The 27,504-nt window shown below is 36.6% G+C and overlaps 1 protein-coding gene across 7 annotated transcripts in view; it reads left to right on the top strand.

Moving 5' to 3' along the window:
* Nucleotides 1-27,504, top strand: part of Gtdc1 (glycosyltransferase-like domain containing 1) — a 363,306-nt gene that overhangs the window by 155,993 nt on the left and 179,809 nt on the right. For all 7 annotated transcript variants that reach the window (XR_003952199.1, XR_003952196.1, NM_001362986.1 and 4 more), the window contains exons 4-5: nucleotides 15,290-15,457; nucleotides 19,505-19,678. Coding sequence is in view for 5 of the 7 variants with exons in the window: in NM_001362986.1 (NP_001349915.1) it covers nucleotides 15,290-15,457; nucleotides 19,505-19,678 (342 nt within the window). In the remaining 2 variants the exon portion in view is untranslated. The remainder of the gene's footprint in view (nucleotides 1-15,289; nucleotides 15,458-19,504; nucleotides 19,679-27,504) is intronic.

Below are 27,504 nucleotides of genomic sequence, written 5' to 3'. Positions count from 1 at the left end.
CAGTTTTCTGAAAACATGACATAAACTCTTTGACCCCCTCAGTTTTATAAGTTTCTAACCTGGAAAACTAGTACCAGGGAGTCAGTGCTGCCAAATTATACTAGTATATCAGAATGCAGCCAGGCCCTGAAGGTTCGCACTGCAGTCACCCTTTTCTGGGCCTTTTCCGGGGAATCACTTTCCTAGATGGTGGTTGTGAGATATTCACTTTTAAGTGAATTTATATTTTCAAAAATGCAGATTTGATGGGTGGGATCTTCCTCTTAGGTTATGTTTCTTATCCACAAACCTCCCATTTCATTTTAATAGTGTTAACACCTCTTTAACAGAACACTTTGCCCATAACTGTAACTTAGATATATGTTTTGCACCAAACTGCAATTTCTTTTTATCTTCCTGTGCTAAGCTTTGGTTCCTTTAACTATGGAACAGAATGAGAACAGTGAGTTCTAACCAAAACATGCTCTCCTGCATTGAATTTCCTTTCACAAAACAAAGCACTCCATTCCTCTTTCCATTCAACCACTGTCAAGTTTTCAGATACAAGCTGAATACAGGCAGACTGTAACCATAGTAAACACAAACGCTCTCTAGTATAGTTCCCAATAGAGAACTTGTTCCCCTCTGAAACTTAATGAACCTGGAGACCACCTCTTCGTTTTCCATATTATCAACTGAGTGGGGCATTAGTGTTTGGTTATAACATTGAAGGACATTTGTAGCCTCAAATCGCAAACTCTTGCACCTTCTACTAAGTACTTTCAAAGATGAACAACACTGACAGGTTCATTACAACAATGACCCCCGTTCTTGGTACCAGTTTTCTGTATTAGTTACTTTTACAACAGAATACCTGAGAAAAACAACCTAAGAATTAAGTGTAGTTTGGCTCATATAGTTTTACTTTACAGTCTTTGATGGCAGGAGAGGCACAAAGGCAGGAGAGTAAAAACAGCTGGTCACACTAGAGTCAGGAAACACTCTCCTTCAGTCTAGTAGCCTAGCCCAGGGGCTCTCAATGACTGTTTAGTGTCTTTCTACCTGAGTTATATATCTTTAAAAATGCTCTTACAGCCAAAGTTTTATAATTTCAAATTCCATCCATTGCCAATCAAGAGTAACCACAAAATCTAGAGCATTTCGCTTTATAGCCCATCAGTGCTTTCATAGTCTGTGGTACACACTTAGATGGAAATCCACTTGATTCTGTCATGGATCAAGATATTCTGTCTGCCCTCAAAATCAATGACCTCAGGTAGTCTGCCTTCAGATTTCAACTGCAGTCTTAATTTAAATATCGATTAATGCAATTGCTCAATAGTAGACTTATATACTATGAACATTTTACTATATGGAGATGTTCTGGCTAGTTTTATGTCAGCTTGACTGAAGCTAAAGTCATCTGAGAGAGGAAACCTAAATTGAGAAATGGCTGTAGGCAAGCCTGTAGGGCATTTTCTTAATTAATGATATAGGTGAAAGGGCCCAGCCTACTGCTTGGCGATGTCTTCCCTAGACTGGCACTTCTGAGTGCTATAAAAAACCAGGCTGAGCAAGCCATGAGGACCAAGCCAGTAAGCAGCATCCCACCATAGCCTGTGAATCAGCTCCTACCTCCAAGTTCTTATCTTGTTTGAATTCTTACCCATTGAAGAGAATTGTTTGGAAATATAAGCAAAAGCTCTTTCCTCCACAAGTTGATGTTGTGTTTCATCACAGCAATAGTAACTGAACTGAGAGAGGACATCACCATATTGTTGCTCTTTAAAAGAACGCAGACTACATCATTTTCAAATACTTTTCATTTCACATGCCTCAGTAATTTTGTTTTTCCCTACTGCTACTTAAAATATTATTATATATTATATGTTTAATAATAAGGGGATCTTTTTAATAAGAAAATTTATAAATGCCTGTTAAATTACCTATACCTTAGAGAGAAGATTAATTAGGCATAAGGATTACTGACTTTGGGACACTTTATAAGAATTCTATTTCATAACAGCATATATAATTGCATTCTTTACTCAAGAAATAAGTAGAAATTATCTTAGTTTAAGTAATTTAAAAGGCAATATACATTTTCTACTAAAAGTTTTATTGTTAATACTTTATATTTTTAGCGTGCCTATTTTTATTTGTGCATGTATAAATGTTTTAACTCTGTGTATATTTGTGCATCACGTTCATGTGCGTTGCTTATGGAGGCAGAGGAGTGTGTCAGATCCTCTTGCACTGGAGTGAACAGCCTAGTAGGTGCTGGAAATAGAGCATGAGTCTTCTGTAAGAGTAGCCAGTGCTCTTAACTGCTGAACCATCTCTCCAGCCCCAGTACTGTGCAAATTATAAAATATAATGTAAAATGACTTGATAAACTATTTTAATATTAACTATAAAAATCCATAAACCCAAGACGTATAAATATATAACCTTCCTATAGTCTTTCTATGCTCCTTGTTGAATAACATTATAATAATAGTATATTTATAATTTGTCCTCTGGTAAGTTTTCATTTTATTTTGTGTGTGTGAGCACTTTTACATGCTCAGAGTACAGCGTGTAGAATTCTGTTCTTTCATTCCACCACATGACTCCCAGGGATCAAACTTGTACTGGCTAGTTTTGTGTCAATGTGACACAGCTGGAGTTATCACAGAGAAAGGAGTTTCAGTTTTGGAAATGCCTCCATGAGATCCAGCTGTAAGGCATTTTCTTGATTAGTGATCAAGGTGGGGGGGGGGGAGTGTCCCCTTGTGGGTGGTGCCATCTCTGGGCTGGCAGTCTTGGTTCTATAAGAGAGTAGGCTGAGCAAGCCAGGGGAAGCAAGCCAGTAAAGAACATTCCTCCATGGCCTCTGCATCAGCTCCTGCTTCCTGACCTGCTTGAGTTCCAGTCCTGACTTCCTTTGGTGATGAACAGCAGTATGGAAGTTAAGCTGAATAAACCCTTTCCTCCCCAACTTGCTTTTTTGTCATGATGTTTTGTCCAGGAATAGAAATCCTGACTAAGACAGTCATCTAACTTGGATGCAAGCTACATTGTCTGCCTGCCTGCCTGTCTGTCTGTCTATCATTTATCTCTCCATCCATCCATTCATCAGTCTATGTACCTGACTGCCTGCCTACCTGTCGGTCTATCTTCTTTATGAAAGATGTACACGATAGCCCCAGCTAGCTCTGAATTCATATCAGTTTTCCTGGCTGGTCTGGAAACCACAGTAGTTCTCATGACTCAGTCTTCCAAGTGCCATCATAACCCATTTCTTAATATTAGGATTGAATCCCACGACGAGCATAGAATACTAGATATCTGTTTTTCATAAATCCACATCTAACATTCTACGCTTACTTTATAATGTATGCCATGTACATCAATCTTGAATAGGAAACAGTTTTATTTTTTAATGTATTCTGTCCCTTCTTCCACATCTTGTTTCTTATTTTCTTCTGTTGGATATACTCAGGCCCACTGATGCCCCTACCTACTGGGTAGGGCTCATACATTACCGGAGCCAGTTTTCAAACCCATTTGTTGGTAATTCTTGGAGTTGACTTTATCTGTTTGCGTTCCTGATTCTTTTCAGTTGAACATAAATTCCTCATCCTTTAAATTAGAGGGATTAACACTAGTCTTTTTCTTCTTGTCTCTCTTCACCTTCAGTTCCCAGTTGTAACTGTCTCATCCAAATTTTTGTTTTTACTCTTTTCTCCCAGAATTCCCTTGCTTTGTTCTGTAGACCCTTTCTGTGGGCTTGGCACCTCTTTTCTTCTCACCAGTTTAATTTTGCACATTGCTTGTGAAGTTTAGTGTATGGTACATGTAAAGAATTTTCAAGGCCACTTCCTAGATTCTGAGTGAAGCTTGTTCTTGAACTTTTACCTTAAGTTTCAAGCTTTATTCACTGATTGACCTAGCATCCTATTTAAGTTGCGTTCTTTGAAACCAGTGTCTTTCTTGACCATTTTTCATGTCACATATGTCTCTAGGTACAGAGGTTGGTGTATATTTTTCCCTGGGAGCATGTATCTGCTTGTCTTTGTATTTTCCTTTTGTCTCTCTTGAGAGGGTATGATGATATGAAAGAAATCAGGACCCAAATAGATAAAGTCAACGCCAACTTATACCAACCAACAGGTTTGGAAACAATGGTTCAGGTGATGTGTGAGCCCTATCCAGTTTTTTTTTTTTTTTCCTTGAAAATTCTGTGTGAAACTGAGAATGAAATAGGAATTAGAATTAATGTAACTATTCCTTTTAATTTAATTCACTGATTTTTATTAGATTAATCCAAATCTTTTATTCAAATGAACAGTTTGTCACTCAAATCTAAAGGAACAACCATCTGTGACATGTCCATACATCTTTGTTCTGTGAAGACTTGTTTCAGTAAACACTGTATGTAGGTTTAATTTCATATAACACGAGTCCATTAATACAGACTAGATTAAAAGTAGAGTGGCATATATAGAATTTATGGTGAGTATTCCTTGAGTTATTTATTCCAATTACTGTTTAATTTTAACAACTTACTTGGTCCTTTCATCACCTAATAATTGGCATATGATTTTCTTTATATATTACATCATATTAATTTGAAGGCATTGCCACAATAAAATCTGCTGTAGTTACTTTTACCACTAAAGCTATATTTTGATACTTTCTTATTATCCAATTGGACTAAATTTTTTAAATTTACAAATTATTTGAAAGAGGAGAGAATGTAGCCATGACTACTATTCTTAAAGAACCTCAGGTACCTCTCACTCCTAGGCACATTTAACTGCTCCCGCCCCCAGACAGTCATATAAATGTCCCTGTCTCTAATATGGTAGGAAAAAAAAAACCTCCTGTTACTAAAATATCACGTTTACCATTTACCTTTCTTTTTTTTATTTTTTATTTTTTTTAATTAGGTATTTTCCTCATTTAAATTTCTAATGCTATCCCAAAAGTCCCCCATACCCTACCCACCCACTCCCACTTTTTGGTCCTGGCGTTCCCCTGTACTGGGGCATATAAAGTTTGCAAGTCCAATGGGCCTCTCTTTCCAGAGATGGCTGCTAGGCCATCTCCTGATACATATGCAGCTAGAGTCAAGAGCTCTGGGGTACTGGTTAGTTCATAATGTTGTTCCACCTATAGGGTTGCAGATCCCTTTAGCTCCTTGGGTGCTTTCTCTAGCTCCTCCATTGAGGGCCCTGTGATCCATCCAACAGCTGACTGTGAGCATCCACTTATGTGTTTGCTAGGCCCCGGCCTAGTCTCACTAGAGACAGCTATATCAGGGTCCTATCAGCACAATCTTGCTAGTGTATGCAATGTTGTCACAGTTTGGAGGCCGATTATGGGATGGATCCCTGGATATGGCAGTCTCTAGATGGTCCATTCTTTTGTCTCAGCTCCAAACTTTGTCTCTGTAACTCCTTCCATGGGTGTTTTGTTCCCAATTCTAATAAGGGGCAAAGTGTCCACACATTGGACTTCGTTCTTCTTGAGTTTCATGTGTTTTGCAAATTGTAACTTATATCTTGGGTATTCTAAGTTTCTGGGCTAATATCCACTTATCAGTGAGTACATATCATTTGAGTTCTTTGTGATTGGGTTACCTCACTCAGGATAATGCCCTCCAGGTCCAACCATTTGCCTAGGAATTTCATAAATTCATTCGTTTTAATAGCTGAGTAGTACTCTATTGTGTAAATGTACCACATTTTCTGTATCCATTCCTCTGTTGAGGGGCATCTGGGTCCTTTCCAGCTTCTGGCTATTATAAATAAGGCAGCTATGAACATAATGGAGCATGTGTCCTTCTTACCGGTTGGGACATCTTCTGGATATATGCCCAGGAGAGGTATTTCGGGATCCTCAGGTAGTACCATGTCCAATTTTCTGAGAAACCGCCAGACTGATTTCCAGAGTGGTTGTACAAGCTTGCAATCCCACTAACAGTGGAGGAGTGTTCCTCTTTCTCCACATCCACGCCAGCATCTGCTGTCACCTGAATTTTTGATCTTAGCCATTCTGACTGGTGTGAGATGGAATCTCAGGGTTGTTTTGATTTGCATTTCCCTGATAATTAAGGATGCTGAACATTTTTTCAGGTGTTTCTCAGCCATTCAGTATTCCTCAGGTGAGAATTCTTTGTTTAGCTCTGAGCCCCATTTTTTAATGGGGTTATTTGATTTTCTGGAGTCCACCTTCTTGAGTTCTTTATATATATTGGATATTAGTCCCCTATCCGATTTGGGATAGGTAAAGATCCTTTCCCAATCTGTTGGTGGCCTTTTTGTCTTATTGCCGGTGTCTTTTGCCTTACATAAGCTTTGCAGTTTCATGAGGTCCCATTTGTCAATTCCCGATCTTACAGCACAAGCCATTGCTATTCTATTCAGGAATTTTTCCCCTGTGCCCATATCTTCAAGGCTTTTCCCCACTTTCTCCTCTACAAGTTTCAGTGTCTCTGGTTTTATGTGGAGCTCCTTGATCCACTTGGATTTGACCTTAGTACAAGGAGATAGGAATGGATCAATTCGCATTCTTCTACATGAATGAATACCACCAGTTGTGCCAGCACCATTTGTTGAAAATGCTGTCTTTTTTCCACTGGGTGGTTTTAGCTCCCTTGTCGAAGATCAAGTGACCATAGGTGTGTGGGTTCATTTCTGGGTCTTCAATTCTATTCCATTGGTCTACTTTTCTGCAGTTACACCAGTACCATGCCATTTTTATCACAATTGCTCTGTAGTAAAGCTTTAGGTCAGGCATGGTGATTCCACCAGAAGTTCTTTTATCCTTGAGAAGAGTTTTTGCTATCCTAGGTTTTTTGTTATTTCAGATGAATTTTCAGATTGTTCTTTCTAATTTGTTGAAGAATTGAGTTGGAATTTTGATGGGGATTGCATTGAATCTGTAGATTGCTTTTGGTAAGATAGCCATTTTTACAATGTTGATCCCGCCAATCCATGAGCATGGGAGATCTTTCCATCTTCTGAGATCTTTTTTAATTTCTTTTTTCAGAGACTTGAAGTTCTTATCTTACAGATCTTTCACTTCTTAGTTAGAGTCACGCCAAGGTATTTTATATTATTTGTGACTATTGAGAAGGGTGTTGTTTCCCTAATTTCTTTCTCAGCCAGTTTATTCTTTCTGTAAAGAAAGGCCATTGACTTGTTTGAGTTATCCAGATACTTCACCGAAGCTGTTTATCAGGTTTAGGAGTTCTCTGGTGGAATTTTTAGGGTCACTTATATATACTATCATATCATCTGCAAAAAGTGATATTTTTCACTTCTTCCTTTCCAATTTGTATCCCCTTGATCTCCTTTTGTTGTCTAATTGCTCTGTATAGGACTTCAAGTACAATGTTGAATAGGTAGGGAGAAAGTAGGCAGCCTTGTGTAGTCCCTGATTTACTAAAATATCCTGTTTACCATTTACCTTTTTATCCCTATTTTCAAGATCCACTGTTGCTGTGAGAACTTGGAAAAGGGTACTTTCACGGAGGGGTTGTGATTCTCCTCTAACTCCCAACTGAACAAATATCTTTATGGCACTTGTCTTTGGAAATCTCCTCTCTCACTGTCCTTTGTCTGTGGCTTTCCTGTGTTTGCACAATATTTAAGTAATTGTGTAAATGCAGTTAACTTCTTCCCCCATATCATTTAATCTCCCTTTGTCTGCTGCTGCATATTATGGAGCCACATTTGAATTGGGGTTCAGCTGCATAGTGAATAATTGGTCAGTGACAGTAATGCAATTTCCCTTTATAATTTGTGTTATTCTATGTTACATGTGCATGAAGGAAAAGTGGCTCCACCATCTCTTCAGTATTTGCAGTCTGGGGATCATTTTGATAACCTTGTAGGAATATGTGTTGGTTGAACTATTTTAGTTATTTAAATTTATAACAAAGTTAAAATATAGTTGAAAGAAATTGCCTTCTAATCACAAGCTGATATATGTATAAAAAGTGAGATTAATTCCTAAGTGGATGTCTTTTCTCTCCTTGATTTTTACATTAATCTTTGAAGGTAAATTTATGTTTGTCTCTAATTTTCTTTATTTTGTGTTATTTCTGTATTCTCTCAAATCCACTTTGTCTCATCTAAAATTGTCTAATCTTCTACTTTAATGTTATTGTTCATTCATTCTTCATTTTAAAAGCCAGAGATGCAAAACTCCACCCTATATTAATGTAATTTTACAGTTAAGATTTTATGTCATAAAAGTATAGACATTTAAAGTTACAGTTCCCAGAAGAATCTTATTTCAGTCACATTGTATAAACTGATATCAAAGCTGAAATGTATCATCATTACAATAATGCAAAATACTTATACATGCATGAGGACACAGTTATAGTTGTTTAGGGAACCATAATTTTACATTTTCTGACTTTCTTGCACATATAGTTTCAGCCATAATTTTAACTTAGTGCATTTTCTTCATTGACTCTCAGGTAATGTATTTGTTGCTATGTTATCTTAAATATAAGTTTTTGTTGGCCTCATTTTTTTCCCTTCTGTATGTCTATAAACCTGTACTCAGATTTGCTATCTCTACAAAGAAAATATTGTGTTCAAAATTTGTTTTATTTTCATGTATGGTGATAGTCTCTCTGCAAACCCTTTCTCCACATATACACACACGTACATGCACACACACACATATACACATGCACGCACTCACACATACAAACAGAACCTCACACACTTATATTTACATTCTGGCACATTATAGAAGCAGGTATCATATGACTACCTGCTGTTGAAAGTGTTGATGATACTGAATTATTTATTCTATCTTTTTCTACACTATCCCAAATCGTTTTGGGTACTTTGACACATTTTGGTCTCTTCCATATGGATACTTCATGGTGGCAGAGTTGCCAGATGCTCAGGCTTTGTAACCATCTTAATTGTTCAAGGAGAATTCTTGGGGAGATTCTAGCTTTGTTGCTGATTCTTATGGAGTAGTAAAGTACAAACATTTATTTGAAAGTATTTTTTCAACGCAACAAATTAGTATGAAAAAGTTACTAGACTGTCCCACTGGAATCTATGAGCTTTGGGGATTTACTGAAGGAGGACTTTATCACTCAGATTCCTGGGGTCTTATTTAAAATGTAACAGTAGTACTATTTGTAAATTTTGGGATAAACAAATTTGGGCATCTTTCACAATTTGAAATATCTAAGGTTTGCTTTCCCATAATTCAGCTACTTATTTATATGTCAGTTTCCAATGAGCAAAGAGCAACATGTCAATATAGTTTATTCCTTTTCCTTATTAACTGCACAGACTCATATATTATGTATATGTGTGCATATGTTCATATGGTCACATATGCTATACATAAATATGCTCATGTATTCTAAATATTTATCCAATTAATAGTAACTAGACATGCATTATCCAAGAGGTTTTGGGTTTTTTTGTTTTTTGTTTTTTTTGTCCTTTATCTGGGTGGGTACACACTTCCATCCTCCTAATTTTCTGTCACTTTTAGCTGTTAGTGCACAATGAACTATCTTTCAGTGCCTATTTCAAGAAATTCTTTTTTATGCCAAAATTTGGTTTCCCCTTTTTGCTTCTTATATGACGTTCCTCATACTTCCTTATAGTTGGGGACTATATGTATATATGGTTAAAAGAAAGAAATAGTCCATCTAACTTAAGCAGGAAATCTTCTTGTCTTTGAGGTGTGTGGATATTCTGACATGGCTGAGATGTCACATGGTTTAATTGCCATTGTGTGGCACATGACACATGGCTGTCAATCATGTGATTCTTCAGTGGAGTCATTCAAAGATTAAATAATTAGAGAGATAGGTATATATTTGTAGAGTCTTTTAGTTCATAGTTTTACTCATGTTTAAGTATAGTGTGTCCACATTTTGTTAGACAGAAACCAAGGAAAGTATTTGTAAGCTGTTTATTGACTGAATAGAAGTTATTTTCCCTCCATGTATAAATAACTACATCCAGAGTTGAAGTTGTTTGTAAGATTGGAATTAGGCAACCAGACTTAAAAACCTTTGTGTCTGCACTATCCTGGCCTCACCTTTAGCTGGTGGACTTCAAGCAGCCTACTGCATTCTGTACTGTCATTTGGTGTGGTTGTATTGAGTAGGATACTGAGCTCTTCCTTGCTATGATATATTTGGTGACTTTGATGTATACTGTGATGTAATAGATTGGAAGAGAAGAAATGTATCTACAGTTAGCATGTAATGTACATTGTGCTGAATGACTTTCATGCTTCGTTTAGGTGTTTCTGATACTAGTGTGTAGTGTTTTCACCCCCCATACCTATGTAACTAATCGTGAATTTACAGACAAAACAGAGGTCAATCATTGGGGTTATTGAAAACCAAATAAAATAATAGGGGCTTTTTTTTGTAAAATTTAAATAGGTATACAGACACTTTTCATTTCCAGTTTATTCTATTTGATCTTGCCAAAACTGGCTTTTGATTAGTTCGTCCCTCTGACATATACTGAGAAATTGAAATTACAACTTTCTCATGAAGGATTCAGGAAATCAATGTTTATAAGAAGGTTTGTCTTTGAAGTAGCTATGTAAATGGTCACAGTCCTGGAACTTATGCCTTCATCTTTATCCTTTGGAAACAGTGGACTACATTAGTAAACATTTTATTCTCTAACATCTCCTGAGTATTTACTATGTACTATGTACTATGTATACTTCATGGCTTTGACATTTGTAGTAATTGTCCAGTGTTACCATTGGAATCAAAGTGGTAAGCAAAATAAAATCAATAGTACTAAATTATTTGTGGAAGGTCCCTTTTCAAATGGTGTACACCAATTTTAGAGATCTAGAAGAAATACCTTAGATTTAGCAAAACAAAGTAGTAGTAATAATAATAATCCAAAAGCAGGGATAATGTCCATGAAAACAGCAAAAAAAAAAAAAAAAAAGGAACAATCAAGTGATTAAAAAATGTAATAAAGTATTCCAGAAAACATGCTTGGAGCCTGGCAAGGTGAACCAGCAGTTAGCAGTGATTTCTGCTCTTCCTGAGGGCCTGGGTTGGTGTCTAGCACTAACATTGGGCATCTTACAATGACCTATAAATCTAGTACCCATGGTCCCATGCTGTTCTGGCCTCTGTTGGGCATCTGCACTTGTGTGTGTGTGTGTGTGTGTGTGTGTGTGCATACACAAAACTTAAACAAAGCTACAACAAAAAACCCACTTTAAAACAAAAAGGCAAATGTTCATAAGTAATGAAAAATAGGATTTTAAGGTCTATTATAGAATGAATCTTTACATAGTATCTTAGTTTGGGCTGTATAGTTGTAGTAGAATTGATTCAGAAAAAAATAGAGCCACTATTTTGTTCCATTTTTGCTTATCACTGCAAAACTGTGGAAATAGCTTAGTTGATATGTATGGAAGCAATTTTATTGTTGTTGTTTTGAGTATTTTAATTTCCACTGTGAAACAAATTTCAGGCCTAAATGGTGAAATTTCATGGAAGCTGCTGTGTATCTTCTTCTCCATTCCTCATTGTCTCAGGCATATATAGCTTTTCAAGCTGTCTTAGCTACACAGAATGATAGTGTGCTGGCCGTACTGATCAGTGTTCCCTTAGATGTGTGTCCATGGAAACGACACCAGTGGTATTAACTTGGATCTCCAGTCTTCTAACTTTATAGTGTTTTGAAGTGAACACCAGAGATTCTTGAGTGGAATGAACTAAAGGGCAAAGACCATGCCAATATAAAATGCTATGTTGCTGTTAAAGAATAGTCATCAACGAAGATGACTTGATTACAAGATGATTTGAATTACAAATATTTCACATATTAATTATTGTATTTTATGGAGCTAAAATATTATATGAAGTGTTCCCAGAACACTCCATAAGATGGATGTCTTTGAATGTTAATTGACTGATTTTTTTTAAGACCGACACTACAAATCCCCAAAGATGACAGAAATTATTATTATGTTATTATACGTTCTTTATCTTTATACCAAGTTGACACCCAACTTTCCCCATGAGTTGCTTTCCTTTGGATTGTATCTTGAATACTTGATACATTAGAATGATAAAATAGAAAATAGTACCTGAAATGTCATTAGGAACTCTAAGAAGAAAGTAATGGGTTCAATGAAACTGACATCAAATAAAACTTCCTAGAATTGTGTTGGGTTTTGAAGTATAATGGGGCATGGCTGTTTCCAAATCTCTTTTAATAGTGGGAATAATGATTCCATTGAACACTTTGAACAAAAAATCAATTAGTTTTTTTTTTATTATGAAAATAATCTTAATTTTTGGTAAAATATGTAAATTAAGAAAATATAAGTGTAGTGTAACTAAGGAAACAGCATGTATTAGACTCTACAATATGAAAAAATACTTGCTTTAGTTAAAATATTATGATGTTCCTATTAATAAAATGAACTGAAAAATCATACTTTAGAATTTCTTTCTGTATATGAAGGGCCAATTTCTTGCTGTGCTGTCTAGGCTACTCAAACTGACTATGTAGCTCATGCTGTCCTCCAACTTGAAGTCATGCCTGCCTCTGAATGCTGGGATTTCAATTATGCAGCACTATGCATGTCTAGAAGGACTTTTTAAGGTAGTCAAACAACATACTACTAAGAGCTAAAAGCATAAACTAAAACTCTGCAAGTTTTCTATACTTAATGGCAAACAGAAAAGAAGGAAACAGCCAAATCATTTTCCTACTTAAAATCTTTAAGTCTCTTCTGTCCATAAAAGTAGAAGGCTGCGTTTGTGTCTTTCAAAGGTTCATGTACTTTTTCAGTTTCATCCTTCTTCAGACTAAGCTGTCCTGCATTGTCCTTGGTTGCTGTTCCGATCTCAAGCTAGTTCTTTCCTCGTAGTCTACCTTTATTTTCTAGTGTCCACCTACCACTGAGTATAGAATCTTGCCAAAAAAAAAAAAAAAAAAAAAAAAGAAAGAAAGAAATGTAGGTGTGTGATACATGCTGGAGGAAGTTCTGCTTGGTGACATAATAGGTGATTTATACTTTATAATTTAGTATTTAAGACAGTTTTTGCTTTGGCTGTGTCTTTTTAATCACCAGGAGTGGGGGGAAAACTCACTTGTCCCATTCCATACATAGTCCCATTCCAGAATAGATTAATGTAAGCTAATTAATATGAACTTAGAAATTAGATTTTCAACATGCAAGTCAACAAGAGACTGTTTAGGAAAGTCATCTAGGCGTGCAGTTATGTGTAGGTGCCATGTATAAAGGTCTGTTAGGTGGCCCATTTAGATAATACAGCCAGTGACCAAATATAGCTGTTCAACTCAGTTATTTCAAATCAGTTTTACTTGTTAAGCACTCATCACTGGATGTGTCTGGTCCTGTGTTGACAGTAAGTTCTAGTTCTTCTCTATGATGAAGGAGAATACTGTATATCCATGCTATTTGCATCTAAAAGATCATGCTCATATGCCTACAGTGCATAGGTGAATTTCAGCATCTTTATACATTAGACAGAGTGGCAAGTATATGGCTTTTATTCAAACTGAGCAGAAAAGAATAAATTTCATTGCAAGAATGAAACAAAAAAAGCACGTATATAGATACAATTTCAAATTTCCGTATTGAAGTTAATGGGCTCATGATATCAAGTCATTTTGGTTAAACGATTACAATAGCAACTTATTTGTAGTTGGGCGAAGTGGTAAGCTAATGTTGTAGCTGTGAATTTGAGTTTGGTAGACGCTTTAAATACAGGTTTTCTTTTACAGAGATAGGAGTTCCCATTTACAGCTCTTTGGTGATCTAAAAACAGCTGAATGCAGTAGTAGCACTGTAATAAGTACAAATGCAGCTTATACAGTGTAGTATGTCATATTTATGAACCATTATCCAACTACTTTCTCTGGGTCTGATGTTGATTTAAAAATATTAAGCATAAAACCTTGTGAGATCTTCCTTCTGAGATAAACTGCTCAATGTACCTTATACTCAAGCAGTAGCTGTCAAAACTTACCTTGTCCTTATGGCTTTTGTTGTCACCTTATGTCCTTCTTCTGCCATGTCCCACTAAGGACGATAAGATATATCTTAGGAGGGTTTATTGCTTCAATAGAACCTCAGTCAGGATGCGCTTTGGAATCTGACGCTTAGCTCCTGACTGAATGATGCCTTTCAGTGTGTAATTTTCAACTTAAAAAATTGGTTGTTTGAATCAAAATAAAAAGTTTTCTGGGTATTTTGTTATTTATGGGGTTGTTGTTGTTACTTGTGGTTTTTGTTACAAGTATGATTGTAAAGAAAACTCAGTGTTTTGCATCTGGACTTTTTAGTCTTACTCTAAAAGGGTTATCTGTATGTTCTCACCTGTCCAAGTGTTACCCCTTTTTCTCTATACGTATGTATGTGGTACATCATCAGCTCATCAGGGGCCATTGCCCTTGAATCTAAATCTCTTCATACTCCTTTTATGTTGGTTCCTCTTATGCTGTGTGTCCGACTCCATGAGATGCACTTTTCATCCTCCTGGGCTGTCTTGATCAACATTTCTGTTCTTCTCAGCTTGCCTCTATTACACAGTAGACATTTTAGTAAATGGAGAGAGAGAGAGCAAAGTGGTTTGATTTATTTTTAAACGTGGATAGACAGATGTCCAGTTTTTTTTCCACAGTCAACCTTTTATCATTATTTGATTTATAGAAAGGGTTTTACATATTTAGTGCCAGTCATTATGAGTCAATAATAGAGAAAAATATTTTTATTAGGCTAGGGATTATATCATACTTTAGAGAGGAATTGAAAAAACATGCTAAGAAAAGAGACCACACTAGTAAGTAAACTGTGTGAATCAAAAAGGGTTTTGTCAAAGCATGCACATGTACACATCTGCTTTTATACTGAATTTCAGTAGTTGGTTGCATAAAGAAGTCAAGTTATAATGAAACTGTGGCAAAGTGTTCCCCAACCAGTCTTATCTCTGTTCCTTTTATCCTCAGATAGAACCTTTTTTGACTTTTCCAATAAAATTCAGCCAATATTTTTCTTCTTCTTCCTGTCCCTCAGAAACTGAGCTAAGCTGACACCAATGCAATCAGACTTTTATAATTCTTAACGTTTACTTTTTAGAAAATCAGGACTGTGTGAGACTGCTTCTGCATGGTACTATATAGCAAATATTTGTATGTCTCTCTAGAGATACAAATTTCTCTTGGGGTGGAAAGAGGAAGGAGAAGAGGAATCAAAGCATGCCCACAAAGCATGTTTGGAAAGTAAACCTTTATCTCTTCTCTAGGACCCTCTTTGCAAGCTCAGTACTCAACCTGACTGAACTGGCTGCCCTTCGGCCTGATCTGGGAAAACTGAAAAAGATCTTATACTTCCATGAAAACCAGTTGGTGTATCCTGTCAAGAAATATCAGGAGAGAGATTTTCAATATGGATACAACCAAATTCTCTCGTGGTAGGTATTGATCATGGGAAACTTAATATTTGCCATCTTTTATCCCATTTTGTCAACACAGATTTTTCGGGGTGGGGTGCATATACACAGGCCAGGAGAAAGCTATGGCCTCTTCCTTTGATATTTATGGGGAGACTCCATAAGTCTGGGGCTTCTGCTTTAATTTGCTCTACTTGAAACCAGCAAGTCTCAGAGTTCCTTATCTGTTTGCCTTCCTAGGAGCCGAGGTTATAGGTAGGTACAGATGCCTGGCTTGCTCTGTGGCTGCTTGTGTCCTCACGATTTTGAAGCAGTTTCGTTTTACTGATAAGCTGTTTTTCCAGTCCCCATCTTTTCCTTTTCAGGTGGTTAATTTGTAAATATGGAGATCATTATAAATTTAGGAACCTATTAAAACACGTATAGGTGCTTAAAGGTTTTTTTTTTTTTTTATAATATGTGTGTTTATGGAAGATTTACAATATTACTGCTGCTCTTTTATTAAAAATTTTAAACAATATTTTTATTGATTATTTGAGAATTTCCCACAATGCACCATGATTACCTTTATACCTATTCCTCCAAGCTGTGCCCCGGACCCTGTGGCCTGTCCCCCAAAAAAGAGCTGGAAAAAAAATAACAAGTTCAGTTTGTGTTGTCTAAATAGTCACTGCAACAGGGACAAGCTCCTGGTGGTGACCCTTACAGAAGGCGAGCCGCCCTCTGCCCGCTCCTGCTAGTAGTGATCTATTGTGGAGAGCTACATTTCATCCGCCTTATCACATGTTTTCCCCAACATGATATTTTTTATTGATTCTTTGGAGATTTCACATCTTATAGCCCTGTCACATTTACTTCCCAGTTCTTTTCTGTCCACTCCCTCTGCCCTTTTGACCTTCCCCACTGCCCCCCCTCCATTTTATTTTGTGATATTTGTATACTCCCTGGATCATGGTCTAACTCTCAGTGCCCTACCCCTTGAATAGAGCTGAGGGCCTCCCCTCTCACACTTCTGCTGGAAGCCATTTATTATGGAGAGTGATATTTTACTGCATCCTATCATAGTTTGTAAGAGTTTACTTTATGATGACTTCCTGTTTAGGCTGTTAGTAGTAGCTTCATTAGTAGCTGCTAGCTGCAGATATTCATAATGTGTTTGAACAGTCCTTGCTAGTCTGTTTCTTAGTTTAGTTGACATAGAAAAACAGCTATATGGTACTAATTTTGTTTTGAGCAGTTTGTAAATGTTTTCCTACAGTCATTTTTACAAGCTGCTTCAATTGTGAGGGAGCAGGGCTATCAAAAGAGTAGAAGTGCTGCCGTGAAATGTCTCATAAAAAGCACCCATCTTAAAATTCATAATAAAATTAAAATACTTCATTTTATCTTGAAGTGGCAATCGGAAAATATGTTTTACAAATGAAAATGAGAGGCTGAGAAATGGCTCAGTGATTGTGAGCACTGATGGCTGTTCCATAGGACCCAGGTTCAATTCCCATCATTCAATTCCCATCACATGGCATCTCACACCTATCTGTGACTCCAGTTCCAGGGCTCTGACAACCTTACACAGACATACATGTAGACAAAACACGGATGAACATAAAAAAAATAATCTATTTTTAAAAATTAAAATGAAATTGCCTTGTAGTTTATCAATATGTAAAACATTGGTCTTGTTTTTGTGGTTATTGAATTAATACCATATTTTCTTTCAGATACTATGTTTTTATTATCCTGAGAAACCATGAGGGAAGAATTAAGTATTTTTTCCTTTATGGGTGGCCTTAAACTTAATGGAAGTTACACCCATTTGTATCAGAAAAGAAATATGTGGAAAAAGTATATTTCTGTAGTCCAATGTGAATCTTTACCAGCATAGATTAGATACTTTAGAATAATAGTAGTTGGCTTGGATGTTTGTTGTGGGCAAACATTAAATTAAAAAAATTAGACTCTGCCTCTTTCTCCTTTACAGATATTCTTTCCTCATAAGGATAGAGACCTAAACCTTGCGTGTGATTTTTCAGCATTTCTCCTTTCAAGAATATAAGTTGATAGGCAAGTTTGCAGAGAAATAGCTGCACCACATCATCATTTGGCTTTGTAATAGGAAGAAAAGTATGTCTCAGCTGTCCAGAGACGAAATAAGAATGTTAGAGAGCAGTCCAACTCCAGGATTTTTGAGAAATATGGTTTCTTCTTCCAATGTTTCTTCCATGTTCCTGCTGAGTCTGTGTTCCTTGGCACTGACAGAGTTCTTTCTGGACCGTGTGACAGTTAAGGATTTTAAAGATTACTGACATAAGCTGTCACCTTAAACAGAAGTTTCACTAACTCTGACTTATGAACACATGCTATAACTGTATATTGTGACCCGTTGCTCACAACTGCAATGCATGACATATGGTACAAACAGACTAGATATAATGTTCTTCAGCTTTTAGTATATTATTGTATTTGCTTCCTTTATCACGTAGTTTTGTGTCAGCACTTCATTCCTTTGTAGTATCTATCTTGCTGTTGCCTGTGTTCCCCAAATTTTCTCAAGGTAGGGGCTCAAAAAAAAAAGTCCAGGCAAAGTCAATTTTTTGTATAGGAATGGCAAATCAATGGGTCTTCTGATAGTTTTTGTTTTGTTGTCTACTAATGATAGCAAACCCTCCTTCCTTGGTAATTATGGTATAAATTAAGCTAAGGATTAACATGGCATTCATGTTTTATCTATAAGCTCTGCATGTTATGATGAATTTTTATAATCTAGTAGACATGCATTCTTTCAGTCTTATTGTTATATTTATTTTAGGATGAAATAAAGGTATCTGTTTTGTCATGTCTCCCTTCTTATTGACTTCAGTTGCTGTTGATAGATAAAATGATCAAAAGCAACCTAGGATGGAAACAGTTTATCTCCTCTTATAAGTCATAGTACATCATTCAATTCAGTGAATTCAGAGAAAGACCTCCAACTTGAAGTAGAAACTAAGGAACACTGGCTTGTTCACAGGCTCCCATTTACACAGCCCAGTCCCACCTACCTAGGGATGGCACCACCCATAGTGGGCTTCACTCTCCCAAGATCAATTAGTAATCAAGAACATGGCACAGAAACAATGCACATGGCCTAGACTGATGAAGGCAGTTCTTCAATTCACGTTCCCCTTTTTTAGGTGTGTCAAGTTGACATGTAGGTGTACCAAGATAAGGCATCATAGACATTTTTAAGAACCAAATCTTATTAAATTAATTTTTTCATGTTATACTTTGAGGTTTATTTAGCCTACCCATTGCTACCGTTGGTGTTCAGACAGTATGTAGTAGACATTAAGAAAATTACTTTTATTTTTATATTATCTAAAACCTGCATTAACAATATATTTCATATTTAAAAAAATATTGACAAGAGACAGATTGTCTGAATCATCAATACTGCATTTCTTTTGTTTAGTTCTAAAGAGCAACAGTTGTGGTCGTTTATACTTTTTAAATAATAAATCCTAATAGTGTGGGTATCTAGATCTATTGCACTAATTATTTTTCTACATTCATGACTGTCCTAAACAGCATAAAAGTGAAATTAATTACTATCACCCCATGTAGTACTAGAACTCAAAACCATAAATTTCTTAAGCAAAAGCTAAAACATGAAATGGACTTTAAATCGTATTCAGGGTATCATGATTCCATAGGAAAAGCCTCAATGACCTTCCTCAGAGCCAGTGAGGAAGTCATAAACCTTCTATCCTCTGTAGTACATAGAGACATTGTTGGGCTAGCTGTGCTTGGTACGGATAATGTAGGAAGTTTATGGCATTTGGGGAGATAGACATTACTTTCATGTGTTATGTGATTTCATTCAATTTCCCTCTGGCCTGTCTTACTTAAGCCATTAACCCAACCTTTTATGATAGGATACTATGAACTAATACTTCTGTTAGTTGCGATATATATATATGTTAGATGCTCTTTGCAAACCTCAAGTATAGGAGAAAGTCTAGGTAGTATGCAGAGGTCTTGGGATTATCAAGTAATTCACAATGAATTTGCAATCGTCTTTTCTCTTTACAGTTTGGTGGCTGATGTTGTGGTATTCAATTCCAGTTTTAATATGGAATCATTTCTTACTTCTATTGGAAAATTCCTGAAGCTGATTCCTGATCACAGGCCTAAGGATCTGGAAAGCATTATCAGACCCAAGTGTCAAGTTATTTATTTTCCCATCAGATTTCCTGATGTGAGCAGGTCAGTGTGTTTGACTCTGTTTTTCATATTTTATCATAAATCAAGTGTGTCGCCAGCTTTGACTTTTCAGCATAAGTATAATTAATTAGATAATTGAATTCTCTCCATAATGAGATTTATAAAAATTTTTGACAATCATGTATCCACCCTATCAGTGAGTCATTACTGCAGATACTTCTTTCTTTCTTTCTTTCTTTCTTTCTTTCTTTCTTTCTTTCTTTCTTTCTTTCTTTCTTTCTTTCTTTCCTTACTCTTAGTTATTTACCAAACCAGTGGGCTTTGGATTGTAGCACTTACTGTTTTATTTCGTTTTTGTTTGGTTGTTTTGTTGAGGAAGTAATTGTGAAGCACATTTCTTAAGCTTTGCTTTCAGTGTTGGTCCACTATTTTTAATGCTTAACAGTAACTCCTTTAAGTAAATCAGCATTAAATCTAATTTTTGATGGTCTTGGTTTCCCATTCGAGTTTCTTAGACTTCCTCATTTTCACAGTATATGTTACCATATTGGTTACCTAAGCCTTCCACATTGTGCTGCAGAAGCACTAACAGTTATTTGTTTTCTGATACTGATACTTTTGCAACCCTTGTTTGGAGACTCACTGTAGTGGGAAATATTAAAAAAAAAAAAATTGCCAGGTTGTTCCCACACTAAGCCCAGCACCAGTGGGCCACCTCAGTCCTGACGCTGGCCCACTGGGCTACTCTCCATCTTGCCCCACAATACCCGATCGATCACTATGTTTCCAGCTCTGGTTCGCTTGTCCCTAGAGTTGTTAGTTCTTTCTCAGCCATAAACCCCTGTAGTTGGCAGTCTCACATTCCAGTAACCAAATAGAACTGCCAACCTTGCAGTTAGATATCACAATGCCCAGTAACCCAGTAAAATCAAAACTCTTCAAGCTTATAGTAACCAGTCAGATTTATATATCAATAAATTCTCAATACACATGATGCCTGCACAATAATATCAAGCCAATTACAAATGGTACAAGCTGCCCACCTGGATTAGACAAATTATCCCAACATTCTAACCTTTATGATATCATAACTACTTGTGGTTGGCTAAAGCCATGTTGGTTCACATCTACCTCCGTCTTGTCCTTCCCTTTCTCCCCACATGCTCTCTAACTCTTAGCTCTGCCTCCTTTTTCCCTGTCCAATCACAGGCCTCCTGCTGCCATAATATTTTAGTGTGATTGGACAGGGAAAATCCTGTCACAACTCACCTGCTATTAGTGAATGATGTTTTGCTAAGGGAACATTCTGAAATAAGTAAAAGTCTATACTAAACAAAAACATGCAAACATATAAGCCCATAGAGCATGGGTGATATATTCAATACCACTGCATTGGAGAAGACTGATTTTCTCTTTCTCAGCAGGTTATCAATTAGAAATAGCTTCTTAGTAAGGAGTAGAACTTTGTGTCCACTCTCGGTAAATGCTAGGATTCTATTCTGATTTGAACTTGTGTGCATTCACAATTTCTGGAGTCCATGTGTATATCAACTATGTTGTGTCTGGAAGATACTATTTACTTGAAGTCATCTACCACCTCTTGTTCTTTTTCTCTTTTCTCTTCAAACATCCCCAAGTCTTGAGTGGAAAGGCTAGAGAAAGACATTCTATTTAGGACTGAGGACTTTGCAGCCTCTTACTCTCTGCACATTGTTTAGTTATGGGTCGCTTTAATTACCATCTACTATAAGAAGTAGAATCTGTGGTGAGGGCTGATGATGGACTGATCAGTGGGCGTCATTGCTGTGTTCTTTCTATAGGATAATGTGGTATGTTTTAGTCTAGGGCCCATGACCTTCCTAGTGTTAGATTCTTGACCTCTTAAATTCAATAAAATTGTGTTGATGACTGCTGCAACATTTGTGCCACTATTGCACCAGTATCTTTTGTAGGCAGGAGGTGGCATAGGTGCAGGCTTTGTCACTGCGTTATATTGATGGTTCCATTTTCCTCCTCCTGTAGCATGCAGAGAACCTTTCAGCACCATGAATGATAGCTGGGGTAAAACTTCTAGATCACTGTTTGACTTTTGTTTTTGTTTTTGGTCTTTAGTGTTGTATGGTATAAGTAAAGCGTGTTTTCAGTAATAGGACTTACTGTCAGGTTGTACATGGTAACCAAAAGCCTCCATCTGCAGCTTGTCATGCTTGTTTGTTTGATTGATTGGCTCCTGTGCATGCATGAGGATTTGGTGAGGTGAGTGGTGGTGGGGTGGGTGGGCGGTCTCCCTCCCCCTTTAGCCAATAATTCAACAAGGTATAATTCATTTCCACTATTGGGGCTTTTGCTTAATAGCATAAGTTGGGGGCATTGTTGTCCTGTTTATATGGTGACTCCTTTTAAATTCTTTCATGTATGTTTATATTTTATTGTGGTCGTTTCTTACGTGGTAGGCTTCCATAAGGCTCCTGGAATAGCAGGGTTAGTTGGCCCTTCTCAGATTACCCCTTTACCCTGTCCTCCCAATCCCTGCCCCATTTAATCCTTGTATTCTAATTTTCCCCTTATCTCTTTATCCATACTATATTCTATTTTCCTTTCCTTGGAAATCCTCTCATCTCACCTGGATCCTCAATAGGCACCTAACTTCCTGTAATTCAGATTGTGGCATACATTATATCTAAAGGTAAGAGAAAATATACAATATTTGTTTCTTTCAATCTGGTTTAGCTCAATCAGGATTATTTTTCTGGCTCCATCTATTGACCTTCAAATTTCATAATTTTGTTTTTTCTTAACTTCTAAATAATACTTAATTATGAAAAAGTACCACACTTTCATTATTCATTCATCAGTTGATGGATATTTAAGCTGTTCACAGTTTCTGGCTATTATGAATAGAGCAGAAAGAAACATAATTGAGCAAGTATCCTTCAAGTAAGATATAGAGTTCCTCATGTATTTCTAGAGTGGTATAGCTTTTTAAGTAACCTTCACACTTATTTCCATATTGGTTATACCAGTGTGCGTTTCCACTAACAATGGATTAAGTTTCTCTCACCTGTCTCCTTGCCAGCATATGTTGACATTTATATTATTGATCTTGGCCATTCTTGCTAAGGTGAAGCGGAACCTCAAAGTACTTTGACTTTACTTTCCCTGAGAGCTAAGCAAGGATTTTACATTTCCCTGAGAGCTAAGCAAGGATTTTGAACAATTTTACCAAGTGTTCAACCATTTGTCTTTCATCTTTTGAGAACTTTCTTGTCAATTGTTTACCCCATTCTAAAATTGAGGATTTTGGTTTCTTGATTTTCGTTTTTATTGGTTCTTTGTATATTCTACTACTAACACTGTCAGGTGTACAGTTGGTAAAGACTTTTATTCCATTCTGTAGGGTGCCTCCATGCTTGAATGATTGTGTCCTTTAGCTTACAGAAACAGTTTCAGGGAGCTCCATTTCTTAATTGTTAGTCTTAGAGCCTGTGCTGTTAGTGACTTCTTCTGAAAGCCCTTTCCTATGCCAATGAGTTTAGTCTGCTTCCTCCCTTTTTCTTCTCTTAAGTTCAGGTTTTCTGATCTTATACTAAGGTCCCTGATTCATTTTGCGTTCAGTTCTGTACATGGTAATAGATAATGATATTTTTAGCCTTCTGTAACCACTACCTAGTTTGAGTAGCACCATTTGTTAAAAATGCTGTCTTTTATCCTCTGTATATTTTTGGCTTCTTTGTCAAGAAAGCAGGTGTATGCAGGTATGTGAACTTATGTCTGTGTATTGTCTGTTTTTATACAAATACCATGCTAGGTTTTTGTTGTTGTTTGCTTGTTTGTTTTAAATAACTTATACCTCTGTAATACAACTTAAAATCTGGAATGGTGATGCCTCTAGCCATTTGTTTATATTAGAAATTGCTCTACTAATCTTGGGATTTTTGTTTGCATATAATGTTTAAGATGTTATTGTCAGTGAAAAATTGTACCATAAATTTGATGGAGATTTCATTGTATCTGTGAATTGCTTTTGGTAGGTTAGCATTTGTTTCTACCTGTAAACAACATAACAGAGCACATCTGAGGTGGAGTACATGCCTGGCAGGCCTCTATACATTACAGTATTAATTCTACCGCTAGGTGACTATGGTAAATATTTGTTTGTTTTTTAATTTTTGAACTTGTTTCTTATTAATTCATTTTATCCTTTAGTCTGATTATTTTTTCCTTTCTACTTTCCTAAGGTATTATTATTGTAGAGCTTTCTATTGTAATATTAAAATTATTAATATAAAATCTTGCCAGTTTCTTTATCATAGGCATTTAGTAGCATGAATGTGCATCTTAAAACTGCCTCCATTGTGTCCCATGCACAGGTATGCTGTGATTTCATTTTCATCCAATTCTAAAAAGGTTTTAATTTTCTTCTTTATTTCTGTCATTCAGTAGTGACGTGTTCATTTTCCATTTGTGTACTTTCTGCCATTTCTTTTATTGCTGATATCCATCATTACTGCATGATGGTCAGATAGAATGCAATATGCTTTTCAATTTCTCTTTATGTGATATTTGCTCTGTGTCCAAATTTAGTATTATTCTTTTAAAAAATTTTTATTATATTATATTTAATTTATTTTTTTTTACCTAATTACTTTACATCCCACTCACTGTCCCTCTCCCAGTCACCTCTTCCCTATCTCCTCTTCCCCTATCTCTTCTTCCTCTTCTCCCCATCCCCCTTCCCCTTTTCCTCTGAGCAGGTGAGGGCCCCTTGGATATCCCCCCATTCTGGCACATGAAGTTCCTGTGAGGCTAGGTGCATCCTCTCCCAATGAGGCCAGACAAGGTAGCACAGCTGGAATAACATATCTCATGTATTGACAACAGCCTTTGGGATAGCCCCTGCTCTAGTTGTTCGGAACCCCCATGAAGACCAAGCTGCACATCTGCTATATAATGGTGGCGCGGCCTAGGTCCAACCCCTGCATGTTCTCTGGTTGGTGGTTCAGTATCTGAGAGCCCCAAGGGTCCAGGTTGCTCTTCGTCTTAGAGTCCCTTTCCCTTTTGGGGTCCAAAATCCTTCTTCCTATTCTTCCATAAGACTCTCCAAGCTCCATACCACCAGATGCCTCTGTCTGAGTCAGTTGGTGAGTCAGGCCTCTCAGAGGACAGCCATGTTAGACTCCTTTTTGCAAGCATCACAGAATATAATTGATAGCACCAGGGATTGGTGCTTGCCCGTGGGATGTGTCTCAAGTTGGGCTGGTTATTGTTTAGCTGTTCCCTCAGACTTTGCATTGCTGAATTTCTTGTAGACAGGATAAATTTTGGGTCAGAAATTTTGAGGGTGGTTTGGTATCCCTATCGTTGTTCACGAGTTCCTGTCTGGCTACAGGAGGTGGTCTCTTCAGCTTCCATATCCCCACTGCTGCAAGTTACAGTTAAAGTCACCCCCATTGATTCTTGTGCACCTACCGTATTTTACATCTTGGGCACCTCCTGGAGATGGCCTTCTGTTGTGGGTTAGCCTAATATTGTTTTAGTTTGATGTTAATTCTATTTCCTTAAGAGGCCTTCCCCTGATGAGCAGTACATCACATATTCAGGTGATCTCATATGAACCTTCTCCCCAGTTTAACTGGTCAATAAAGGCTAGAGACTGTAATTGGACAGTGGAGGGCAAAGGTGGGACTGAAGGTTCAAGAGTTGGGGTAGGTAGAGAGAGGAAAGAGGATGAGAGGGGAAAGAGAGAGGAAAGAGGAAGAGGAGCAGGAAGCCACCATGGACCAGAACCGCATGGCTAGGAGAAACCACAAGTAACAAGTGGTCTTATCACTGAGAAAAAAGTTAGTATAGTGTTAGATCTGCCTAATGTAGGCATATAGCATATAATTGCAATAACAATGTGGTACATTTACACAGTGGAATACAATTCAGCTTTTAAGAATGATGACATCATGAGTTTTGCAGGCAAATGAATGGAACTTGAAAATATCCTGAGTAAGGTAACTGAGACCCAAATTGATATGCATGGTATGTACTTACTAATAAGTGGATATTACCCCAAAAATTCAGAATACCCATGATACAACTCACAGACCATATGAAGCTTAACAAGAATGAAGGCTAAAGAGTGGGAAACTGCTAAATAAATGATTAAGGAATATTATGACCAAGATAACATGTGAGCAACTCTTTAGCCCCCAGTGTTATTGAACTTTTTAAAAACAGTAATTTGCCTTATATTATTCAAACTTATATTGTAAAAGTCATTATTTGAGTAAACAATAATCATCTTAATGCTTGCAGTTTTAAAAAGGTATTATTTTGTAAAGATGTTGAAAAATATTTAGCAGTTCCAATGGCAAAATATCTTACATTACTAAAAAGAACAGGTGTTGAAATCTTATATTCTTTTCCCTATACAGATGGCGTTTAGTGAATTTAAATAAAATTAAAACAGAAGATGCAATTGTATCATTAATATATATTAATGACAACTGATGATAATAAGTTAGAATACTATATAATATAATGTAGTATATGTTAATCAGAGAAGAGGGAAAAGCATACTCTAATAAAATAAGTGATGGTTGAGTATAACATTGCTATTTGTTAAAATTCTGAACTTACCTATCAGGTGGGATTTTAGCAATGTTGGGCTGTTGACATTTGTTGCTGCCTTTTGCTCTTCTCAACCCTCTCATGGTCATTTCATATAAGCTAGACTGCTAAAGAGAAAGTATTTCATAGAAGGTAATAAACACTTGAGAGTGGTGAAACTATTAAATATTTGGCCACATATACATGTATCTGATTCTTGTCTCACATATATTAGCTTAGAACTAGTGCCATTGGAATGAACCTGACCCTAGGTTCTTTAGGAGTTATGATTACATTTACCTAGTCTCATAGGGACAATATAGTGATTGATTGAAGTAATCTATGTATTCCAAGAGCTCAGGGAACTACCTGGAATATAACAGATCTGTCAATTCATCATTGTTTCATCATTAACTCTGTCACCCTGTTAACTTACAACTGGCACATCTTCCTCCACGTGAATATAGAGACTTCTCTCCAGCACACTACCTTGCTACAGTCAACACATGGAAACATACTCCATCAAGAGTTCAGTTTAATAATAATATGGAAGAAAGTTTACTGATTTTTGTTACTTCTGCTCAAACAATTCTTTGACTAGAGTTTGCTGTCTATTGATTGAGCCAGCTTTTCACTTTTTTCCTGTCCATTTTTTTTATTTCATTATCCAACTTATTAAATGGCAGTAGTCAGTGATTATATTTACTTTTATCTTAGATTTCATTATCATCAATTTGATATGTTGTTAGTTGTCTGAAAGCCTCGAATGAGGATTTGCGGATATCAGATTGACTTGTGGTTGTATATTTGGAGGATTGTGTTGATTGCTAATTAATGTAGGGGGACCTGGCCCATTGTGCGTATCATCATCTGTTGAAAGGTGGTTCTTAATAAAATAGGTAAGTATGAACCTGGGAACAGAGAATGAGCCAGCATTCCTCCTGGGTGCGTCTCTCCAGGTTTCTCCCTTGAGCTCCTGCCCTAACTTTGCTAAGTGATGGACTGCGATGTACAAAATGAAACATACCCTTTCCTTCCTTAATTTGCTTTTTGTCATGGTATTTGTCACAGAAACAGAGATGAAACCAGAACAACTGTTTTACACATGATCTCAAATCTTGTAATTATTTGCTCCATGTTCTTCTGTTGGCAAACCCTTCAATCTGACTATAAACATGTATTTTCTTTCTGTCTACACTCAGCAGACTAAAAAATGATTGCATAAAAAGAACCCATCCATCCTTTTTCAAATGCTTTTAATCCATACATTT

This window comes from Mus musculus, chromosome 2 (assembly GCF_000001635.26).
Source record: "Mus musculus strain C57BL/6J chromosome 2, GRCm38.p6 C57BL/6J".
NCBI lineage: Eukaryota > Metazoa > Chordata > Mammalia > Rodentia > Muridae > Mus > Mus musculus.
The sequence above is the reverse complement of the archived record's forward strand: the minus strand, read 5'-3'. Positions and strand labels throughout refer to the sequence as shown.